Source organism: the organism of the source record quoted next, unplaced genomic scaffold (genome assembly GCF_019419815.1).
Source record: "Pyrus x bretschneideri cultivar Hongxiangsu unplaced genomic scaffold, Pyrus_bretschneideri_v1 Contig46, whole genome shotgun sequence".
Classification (NCBI taxonomy): domain Eukaryota; kingdom Viridiplantae; phylum Streptophyta; class Magnoliopsida; order Rosales; family Rosaceae; genus Pyrus; species Pyrus x bretschneideri.
The window spans coordinates 2,571,669-2,582,832 of NW_025999783.1; the positions used below are offsets into that span (position 1 = coordinate 2,571,669).

The window sequence follows — 11,164 nt, forward strand, 5'->3', positions numbered from 1 at the left end:
AATCCTGGTGAAGCAGACATCCATCGAACAACAAGGACAAAGTAAGGACGAAATTTTGTTTCAAGGACATTGCGGTACGCAAGCCTCGATCTTTAGTTTGTCTATTAATATTATTTTATTTTGTTCATACTCTGTCAAATTATTTATTCACATTTATTATTTATTAGCATATATAAATATATCATTGATTGTTGTATTTATCCAACAGTGATCATCTCACTTTGTACGTTTTCTTTCATCTTAATGAATATCGTACTTTCCTCAAGGAAAAAAAAAAAGATAGAGGAAACTTAATTTAGAAACTAAAATTGAATTCCTTCCATATTTCTACTCATCAAAACTTTCCATTATTTCCCCTTAGCAATCCATTTAGATTCACATGTGTGTGTGTATATAGGAATACAATCAATATCACAATTTTAATTTACAATAAAAAGAAGGGTTTAAAATCAAGACACAATAAGTTACAGTGGAAGTCTTTAACTATCATGGCAATCCACCACTTGCATTTAGATTCATATATAAGTGGCTCACTTTGCAACGAGAAGAACCCAATAAATAAAATTATATGAGCACGCTGCTTCCACTGCACTAAAAAATTGAAGTTAAAAATTATATTTGAATTTAAATTTAACTTAATCTCTCTTTAATGAACAAAAGAGTTATAGTCATATGACTATAGAGTCAAGAGCAAAGTCATATTTAACATTTAATACCAAGTGTTAAAAGTGTGAGCCTCAGATATTCTACACCAAAGGAACTTGTTATATTTTATTTTATTTTATTACAAAACAATATCCTACATTAGTTTACACTAAGAGGAGGCCATGATTAGAACTCGAAAAGCAGTGCATTGAGCAGGAAGTCCTTGTATTCAAGGTGTATCTGGATGTATCCACAGCTGTACTTGTGTTTCATAGTATAAAACAGTAGTTGTGGGACACTATCTTGATCAAAACATGCAGCTACTAGAAGTATATATATAAAGCACCCATATATATAATATATATACTTATTTTCGGTCAGTTACATCTATTCAATTGTGATTTCTGATAAACAACCTTGAAAGCTAGAACCAAGATGCACATGACCACCACAGCATTCCTTCATGTAGCTTTTGCAACACCCACCGACTTCTCTTTTCTCCAACACACAAGCATGAATTGCTACTAATTCCGAGCAACATGCTTCCTTTTCCGCTGTCCGGGAGCGAATGCAAGAATTCGTTGCGGCTGATTCTGTGTGGTCGCAACCCGCTACAATGTCAATCGTCGTATGAGGGGGTGATTGTTTATCTTGATTATGGTGGTTCTGATGATCACATCTTGTGGCAAACGTTTCTCCTAACGATTCATTGTGAATATAATCATTGCCACAATGAGTTGAGTGGCAATGACCAGTACTTGTCAACTTTCTGCTTTCCTCCGAGGAAAAAGTAGAATGGTTGCAGTGTTTTGGCTCATGGATTGCATCACCTTCCATTATACTATGCTCCTTTCCACTGTGGCTTGAGTGCCAATGAACACCACTTGTCAATTTTTCGCTTTTGGGCAAAGCAAAAGCGGAATAATTGCAGTGTTTTTCCTCATGGACTCCATCATCTTCTTTTCTGTTGTGCTCTTTGCCGCAGTGGGTCGAGTGGCAATGACCTTGACTTGTCAACTTCTTAATTTCCACCAAAGAAGAAGCAGAATGATTGCAGTGTTTTGCCTCGTAAAGTTTATCACCTTCTGCGCATGAGCTCAAATTATGATGACTCAAACAACCATGATTGTGTTTATTCTGTGACTCGAGATCATGATTGACTTTGGTGCAGCTTGTTTCATCACAGTGCTGTGCCTCATGTAAGTCACTGCACTTAAGTTTACAGGGAAAGCTTGAATTTAAGGGACTAGGCTGGCACTCTGATCCACATTTCTGCGAGGAACATTTTTGAAGTTTACAGGCTGCTTTTAAGGGTTTGCTGTCCGAGCAACAATGTTGGTTTTTGTGAGAATGGCTATGTCCATGGCTTCCATGTTTATGGCCATGTGGTGCAGAAGTTTTCCCTCCATGCTTGTGGGTTCCTCGTAAGAGTAGCATGCTGTTGAATATCACAAGCATGCATGTCCCGACATCAGCAAGAACTGCAGCCCAAACGAGTGGATGCCCTGCAAATCCCAGTGCAAGGATACTGACCTTAGTAGTGATTGACAAAACCACATTCTCAATCACTTTTCTATTAGCTCTTCTCGCAAGTTGGACTGCTTTCGGTAGTTTCCTAACGTCATTTGACAGTAAAATTATATTCCCAGTTTCTTGAGCAAGGGCTGATCCTGAAATGCCCATTGAGATACCAATATCGGCTGTGGCTAAAGCAGGGGCATCATTGATACCGTCTCCAATCATTGCTGTATTTCCTTCCATTTTAAATTCTTTAATGATTCTTGCCTTGTCTTCAGGTAGAAGTTCCGCATGGACTACCTCGAGAGCTTGCTTAAGCTGCAAATCAGATAAATTTTCTACTCTTATTTTTTCTTTTTTTCTTAATATGCAAACAAAATATATATGCAGTTCTACAGCCATGTATACCAGGGAAGATCATACATTAAATCAATAAAAGTGAGTGTAGTGTGGAGCGCATGGTGTGCGTGTGCAGATTTAGGCATAGTGATATGAGGCTAAAATATTAGGAATAACACACCTGCTCATTTGTATGTAATGCGGCAGCATTACTGTCTCCTGTGAGCAGAGCTGTTTTAATGCCTAACTTCTTTAGCTCCTTGACAGCCTCTGCAGCCCCAGATCGACAAGCATCAGATATTGTAAAGACTCCAGCGGGGGTTCCCCCAGAGTATATGTAACCAATCGTCTTCCCACCTTTAGAACCTTCAATTGTTGGAACTGAAATTTCAAAAAGCACTAATGATGAGAGATCCAAAAAGACCATAAACAAAAAGAAAATGAATCATATTCTTGGAATCATTCGAAATAGCTTCCAAAATAAAGGAGTTGATGGCATTTACTTATTTCACAAGCAGCTCTCAAAGCAATTTTTCTGTTTCCAATGTAGATATCTTGTCCATCAATTTTCCCATGAATACCTTCCCCGGGAAAATTTTGAAACTCCTCCACATTTTCAGGTTTTGGCTCAACCGAAAGCGATCTTCCATAGTCAACCAGCGCATCTGCCATTGGATGACTTGACTTCCTCTCAATGCTTGAAACCCTTCATAAAGATTAATAAAGTAATCAATAAACTGCAAACTTAGTGAAATAATAGGAAACACTTTCGAAGAATAATGCAGCATTAAGGCAGCCTTAAATTCGTCTTTAAACTGAAGGCCTCTTCTGAATGTCATGAAGTAAATTTTTTCTTTCCATCAGAGTTTTGGTGTCATTCAACATGTTGCTGAATAGAGGAGTTGCAGTGTATACCAGTAAAGCAATGTGTTCAAGCTAATGTCATCACGGAGAGATTGAAAATCCATCACCACAAATTCACCCCTTGTTATTGTACCAGTTTTGTCAAAAGCCATGATCTTGACTTTAGCAAGAATCTCAATGTAGTCACCTCCTTTGATCAGAAGTCCAGATGTTGCCGCTTTTGTGAGCGTGCAGAAAGTCACAATGGGTGTAGAGAGGATGAGACTGCATGGACATGCGCTCACCAAAACAACCAAAGCTAAGTGAAACCACTTGCTCCAATTGTGAACATGTAATGCAGCTGGAATCACCGCGATAGAAACAGATATGACTAGGACCGCTGCAAAACAGCACCACAAAACATATAAATCCAACCGATTGCGTTCTCCTTAGCAGTAAAGAATAGGGAAACATATGAAATGTATGGGGAAAATAGACTAACCTGGGGTATAGAACATTGCACATTTGTCAATGAATCTTTGAGTTCTGGTTTTGCTGTTTTGAGCCTCTTCGACAAGTTTTGCCATTTTGGCGACCGCACAATCTTCAGCCAATGATGTAGTCTTCACACTAATATAACCTTCACATATAGAAACCAAAATTTGTCATAAAAGAAAACATAATTCTTTATTCAAGATCAAAGAATGACGAGAGCGAGATTTATGTTACCATTAAGATTGATAGTGCCAGCCCAAACAGTGGAGTCCTTTTCTTTGGCAACTGGATAGGATTCTCCAGTTAGTGTTTTCTCATCCACTTCAGCTTTTCCTTCAACAACTATTCCATCAATCGGTATAATTTCGCCGGCCTTAACAGCAAGAATTGTGTTCAACTTAACCTCATCAACACCCACAACTTCTCCACTTTCTGCTAAGATTGCTTTTTGGGGCGCCATGCTCATCAACGACGACATCACTGCTTTCGCCTGAGTACATAAAAGCATGTCATTTTACATGTCTGGCTGTCTATGATATACGTTAGCAAGTCATCCATTAATCCTTTACGCAACATTTTACTGTGTTAGTATCAGTGTTTTAAAAAATGAGCCTTGAGGTGCGCTTAGGCAGCTTTGGAGGCAGGGCGGTGATGAAAAAGCCTATGCTCAGTGGGAATAGGCTTAAACTCGCCTAGACGTGATCGAGGCATGCCTAGGAGGTTGCGGCGTTCGACTGGGCGTTTTTAAAAGAACAAAAGAAAAAATGCCAAAGTTCAAGTTCAAGTAGACTGTATGACAATACCCACATAAGTTCAACTACACTATATGACATACCTTCCAACTAGACTACATATTAATAATTTTATATCCCGTGAGGCTATCACCTCAACCTCAAGGCTTTTGCCTAGGCAGGGCTTCACCTTCGCCTTTTAAAGCATTGGTTAATATTTGGTTTATCACATAATTATGTACAAAAGTGTCTTCAGCAAAATTTGTTGTTCCAAAATCCATTGCTATGTTTTTCTGCCACTTATTGTCACTGTTTAATTCAATGAGATTAGTTCTTAATTTTTTTATAAAAAAGAAGGATGAGTGTTTTATGCTAACCCTGTAACCTGCAGAACACTGGAGCCACTCTGCAATGGTGAACAGAAAGACAATCGAGGCAGCTTCTGTATAGTCCTTCAAAGCAATTGTCCCAATTACTGTCAAAAGTTACACTATCTATCAGTTTATCAATACCAGTAACCAGTATACTATATATAAAATATAGCACCGGGTCCCAGGGACGGAGCCAGAAATTTCTTCTAGTGGGGGCAACCGAAAACAACTAAGAAAACCTTATTATAGTATGTTTATATGCAATATGATATTAAGGATGGTTTCAAATGATGATGTATCACAATTCCAATGTTACAAAAATTTCAATATAGTAGTGGAAAGTGGCAAAGTGATGGGAAAATATATAAGTACATGATAGGCGAGAGAGGGTTTTTTCGGTTTGAATGACAGAACAAGAGCACTATTGCTCATATAATATTTGATATGGAGTATAAGTAGAATGAATGTATGTTGGATATTAGATACATATATTTTCTTCAAAGATAACCCGTGTATATTATATAATTGTAGTCTGCAACTAAACAAACGAATTATTTGAGTGGGGGCATCTGCCCCCAGTGAGCTTTCATTGGCTCTGTCCATGGCACCGGCACAATGGATTTTCATATATATACAAACATGCACAAATAAGTAACTTCTGTACCATGTGTGCATTATTGTAATAAAGTTCTGGATATAAGTCCCATCTTTAACAGCATTTTTCCAACTGCAACTGAACTCATATTTTAGTAGATTCAATTTTGTAGTTTTTGGTTCTCGCAATTAAATTGAAGAACCATTTATTTTATAAAATTTACATAACAGAAATAAACGTGATAAGAGAAATGTTGCATTAATGGAATCCACTGAGATTATAAACTATAGACATACGGACTAAATTAGACGTACGGTTCACAAAATGATGAGCCAATAATAGCATCCTCATTCATAAAAAAGGGAAAGCCGGCCAATAATGAGCTAGGGCCAGTGGAATTAGACGTTAAGGTGGACTAAAAATTTAGAAAACCTAATCTAGACAGAAAAGTTTTTTAAGTCTAAGAAGAGATGTGAAAGTACAAAAATGCAGAACATGCTATAGGAGGATTCAAGTAATGCTCAGAAGTCGGAACCCCTCCAGCATTACTCGAAAAAGCCTTGAATTGGTAGAGTTATGTTCTCTGAAAAAAAAATTTAAAAAAAAAAACCTTTAAGGGTCCATTTGGTATTTGCTTGGATCCAATTTTTTAACTCAAAAATAAATTTTCAATCCCAAATTTACATTTGTCGTTTCGTATTTACTGTGGATCCAATTCTCAACACCACAACTTAAAAATATTTAAAAAGGTGTTCTGGCTTTTTTTTTTTTCTTTCTTTTTTCTTGTTTTTTGTAAGTTTGAGAAGTTGTAAACCAAATAAGTTTTTCGATTTAAAAAATTAAAAAAAAAACAAAAAAAAACATGAGTTTTTAGAGAAGAAAAAAAATATTAAAATTTTAAGTTCAATTCTCAAATAAAATACCAACGAACTCTAAGTTTTTCAAGTGTCAAAACAATCTAGCCATTCCATTTTTCCTAAAAATGTATCACTTAAACTCACAATAAACTAATAATAATATGGTTAAAATTCGCTAAATAACCATCCAAACTTTTAATCTAACCCACCCATACATATCCATTCAAACTTGCAAGAAGCCAAAGACTAACCATTTGGGTCATATTTTGCCTAACGGTGGCTTTCGGACTGCTACACAGAAACCAACATATCCATTCAAACTTTCCAAGGAAACGTGATGTGTTGCAATTTTTCTTAGAGAAAAATCGAAAAGCATCAATCGTTATGGTTATTCGGTGTGAAGGTCGGCAAAGTCTTTTTCTTAAACATCCTTGCAACAGAGAAAATCAAAACAAAAGGATCAATAGTTTTATGGTTATTCGGTGTGAAGCTCGGAAAAGTCCTTTTTTTAAACATCCAATGAGCTTGGTGCCCAGAATCAAATATATATGTACAGTATAACGATACGAACAACAATCGCAATTTAGTGATCAATACTAATCCAACTTGCAATAAGAACAAGATGGCCTAGATTTATTTAATACAACATTTTGCTTATCTTAAAACTATAGCTAATTTTTGTAATCATTTTTATAAAGTAGCTGACAAAGAAATGAGTATTGTAAGTGGTACCAAAATTTGGAGTGTAAAAAAATATGGTTTGACGAATAACTCTAATGTAAGACACATGATTGTATATGCTCTTTTCACACTTTACATATTGTTCTCATGATAGATGATTGACTAACAATCATACGTACTTCAATTTTTATATGATATTTTCATATAATTAACGTAACATCATGCACCAATAGTGTAAAACCAACATTAGATTGGTGGAAAACCAGTCAATTAAATGAAAAAAGAAGTTGAATATTAAGACCAAGTGTTGACTCACCAGCAATGATAACAAGAATGTTGATGTCATGAAACCTGAAATTCCGAACAGACGCAAAACCTTTCGAAGCAATGGGGAAAATGCCAACGGCAACCGCTCCAAGGGCCAACCATCCTAATGGCCGATATACATACTTGAGAAATGATAGAACCAGTAACACGCCACTACCAATTGCATATGGACTTGGCCACGTTTTCTTGTAACTGTCCCCTGCCCCATACACTCTCACATTTGCTTCTAGCCTTCCTTGGTTTAGTGCCTTAACTGTCCATGAAATAACAGATCGTAGGATTGTGAATCTAGACGACACATTTAGGTAAATCAACTAACAGTACTAGATTATACAGTACTAAGAAATTCATGCTTACTCAAGATACCTTTTTTTTTTTTTTTTTTTTTTCTGGTAAACAAAGAAACATATTATGTGCTCTTTTTAATTTATCAAGATCAAAAGGGCATTTTCCTCAGGGAAAAACAAATTTGTTTCTGTTGCCCTATCAGTTTTCCGATATACATTCATGTGAGTTTGCTGTCGTATTGATTTCTTTCAATTTTCAACGTTTCTAAACGCTATCTGATGGGGCAAAACAAAAGAATTTTACCCTTACAAGTAATGACGGAGATAGAAAAACTTGTGCACTTTTATTAAGGTAAAAGAGTAGGTGAGAGGCCGGCACATTGCACATTGCACTGAGCATATTTTATTTTCAAATAAAAAGTTTGAATCTTTTTATTTTATGAAAATGAAAAACCGTGGCTTACCACTAGTTGTCCAATTTTTTAAGAAAAAAAAATAGTCTCAAGACTCACACCAAAGGGGTGAAATATTAGCCACAACTGAAAGCTATTATTAAGTATATTATACAGAGTAAATTGTGAAACCAAAGTAACGTTCAAAAGAGTTCCCATAAAAAAAAATTAAAAAAAAAAAAAAAAAAAATTGTTACGTATAACGAGTTCGTAAGATTTTTTGTTACAAACCCATCATAAAAAATTGCAGAAAGCACCTAGAAAATGGGAAATTATATTGGTGGGATGTCGTAGTGGGTGATAAAAAGGAAAGCAAAATTGTACGTGAAAGTTGGGTAAAGCAAAACATATAAAGCATGCTCGCCTCTATCTTTTTGGTTCATGATTGTACACGATATGCCGATTAATAATTCTCCCACAACAGAAAAAGTACACGTCCACCTACTGGTATCGTTCTTTGTTTTTTTCTTTTTTCCCAAAACTATTTGCTTTCTGTTGTGCAAGTATCACCAAAAATAAACCAATTTTTAGCACAAATATTAGAGAATTAAGGGAAAATACTAATATTAACTGGTGTAAAATTATTTAAGAGAATATATTACCGATTTGAAGTTGGGAAATGAGAAGGGTATCATGGACAACAATGACAGTTCTGGAAGGCACAATCACTGAAACCTCTTTTACACCTTCAAGAGGCTTGAGGATATTCTCTATCAGAGGAACTTCTGATGAGCAGCACAACCCCAACACATCAAAGTAGCTCTTCTGAAACTTTATGGCTGCCGGCTTTTCTTTGCCCTGGGCAGAAGCCATCCTGCTTAATTATCTCTCAACTTCTGCAAATACACAGGACACAGGAAAAATTACTAATTTTCTGTTGGTATACAAACTTTGTGTCTGATTTGTGACGAATAGAGTTATGAAAATTATTTGGTCAGAAGTTCGTGTGTGTGTGTGTGATGCAGGTGTACCGAGGGTCTTGAGGAGACAAAGAATAGGAAACCTGGGAATTATTCAACCAGGGGCAACTCAGCTCTGTTGATAATACTAATCGTGAATTCATTCAACATGATCAAGCCAAACGCTTAAAGAAAATCACCTTGTAGGTAACGGGGAGCTCTGGGGATTCTTCAAGCTTAATTCAGACAGAGAGAGAATAATAGGGTCTGAAAGCTTTAAGTAGATGAAGGTGTGGGAACTACATATATAAGAAGGGAAGGATTCTAACTTATGGAGGAGGACATGTACATAAAGAATATCTTAAATTAATGAAGTAATCTCCTAGCAAAACAACTTTCTTTGGTTGTTATAATTGGTTCACGTTTCTCTTGTTGATGAGACACAAATAGTGGAGAATCAGACGGAGGGAAAAAGAATGGAATCCACATGTGAATCCACATCAATGCTTGTTTTATAGCATATGTGCTTAAATTGATGAGATTTTAATTTTTTTGTTTCTTTTTTTACTTTTATTCTACGTTAGTTTATATTTTCACCAATCTTTGTTACATTTTTCCAACCCGCCTTCCTTTGCTATCCTTCCTTTCCAACTTTTACTTTTTCGTTTAAGCCTTTGAGGTGGAGGAGAAGGATTTCCACACTCTTTTTGCCATTACACTTTCGTACTTGTATTCGTCTCTTAATTATTTACCGTAGTGCCAAGGGGGTTGATGTGTGAACACTTGATGGCCATTCTAACTGATTTAGCAAGTACACCCTCAACGGCAAGTAATGTAGTAAGCCAAACAAAAAGACATGGATGTGTTATGAATAGAATTATTAATTAGAAATTTGATTTTGTACACTTAAAATAAAATTCTAATGGGATATGAAGATCCAATCCTCAAAGGTTTGAATTACTTGTAAGACCCAAAAATAAAAAAAATAAAAAAATAAAAAAATAAAAAAAAGAAAAGAAGAAGAAACTCATCAGGATTAGTATAAATAAAGTTACAAGGCCAACAAGTGAGGTCACAACTCTCATACACATTAGCCATTCTCTCTTAGCCATCCCCTCTTTCTCACAATCAGCACGACGTGTCTTTACGAGAAAGAGAAGGTATTGGAAAAAAACCCTGCAAATCCTTTTCACCATCTTCATCAACATCCAAGTAATCTTAAACCATAATCTATTTGGTTTCAATTTAATTTATCCCATGAATACTATGATTATTGTTCTGTGTAATAGGCATGTCATATCAACGTTGATGAGTATGTGTGGGTAAGAAAAAATTAAGGGATTTCAAAACGCTAAATCACAGAAGTCACGGGTTGAAGCCGCACCAGCGTCTGAGCTGCCAAGCTGCTCCAGTCGTTTAAATGGTTACACGCTATGTCGTTTGACATGCCTTCTTCTTCTTCCAAAACTTGGTCGTCGCCGCTCTGCCTCGTTGAGTCGTGAGGGATGTGATCCTATGCCACCTCCTATGACTTTTGCTGCTAATGATGATGATGGCTCCCATCTCCAACGTCTTTTGTCATCGAGGTTGTGATGGGGAATTACCCTGAAGGCAGTAGATGGAGCAAAAAATAATCAGGAAAATTATGGAGGTGATAAGTGGACTTTTGGGTGGTAAGGACATAATTACTCTCAAAGCACACCGGGATTCCCACGCGCATGCAATGCACAATAATGGCTCGATCAAGGAAGAGTCAAAGGTGACCAAAATGATATTTATTCAAATTCCTCTCATCAGTCCTTATCAAATCCTTATTCAAAAGGTAACTCCCAAATTTCCTATTTAATTTAGGATTAATTGCCATGTTAATTGCAAGATATTATTTGTCATAATATCTTGCAATTATTCCCCCAATTACACCATACATAGCCGACCACTATTCTCCAAATAGGGCCGACTACTCCCCTATAAATAGCCTATTATTTCACTAAAAAGCTAAGCCATTTGCTACCCACAAACTCCTAAACATATTCTTTTCAGAATTCTAATTTTGGCATCGGAGATTCTTCGGACAAAGAAGAAGATGGCGGAAATTTGCATCCATAAATTGGTACTTTTATTGAG

At 36.2% G+C, this 11,164-nt stretch overlaps 1 protein-coding gene across 3 annotated transcripts; it reads right to left on the minus strand.

The window, feature by feature from the left end:
• Positions 1-979: 979 nt before the first annotated feature.
• Positions 980-10,023, minus strand: LOC125467966 (putative inactive cadmium/zinc-transporting ATPase HMA3). 3 transcript variants are annotated; one of them, XM_048567724.1, is made up of 10 exons: positions 9,145-10,023; positions 8,744-8,977; positions 7,392-7,655; positions 4,949-5,046; positions 4,075-4,330; positions 3,848-3,985; positions 3,418-3,745; positions 3,006-3,208; positions 2,684-2,883; positions 980-2,481 (listed from the first exon to the last, which is right to left on the minus strand). In XM_048567724.1, exons 2-10 carry the CDS (start codon positions 8,952-8,954, stop codon positions 1,033-1,035), a joined length of 3,147 nt encoding a protein of 1,048 aa, XP_048423681.1. In that variant the 5' UTR covers positions 8,955-8,977; positions 9,145-10,023; the 3' UTR covers positions 980-1,032. The 3 variants fall into 3 exon arrangements, with proteins under 3 accessions (XP_048423681.1, XP_048423680.1, XP_048423682.1); XM_048567723.1 differs by having other exon boundaries at positions 9,241-10,022; XM_048567725.1 differs by lacking the exons at positions 4,949-5,046; positions 8,744-8,977; positions 9,145-10,023 and having other exon boundaries at positions 7,392-7,565.
• Positions 10,024-11,164: the final 1,141 nt, after the last annotated feature.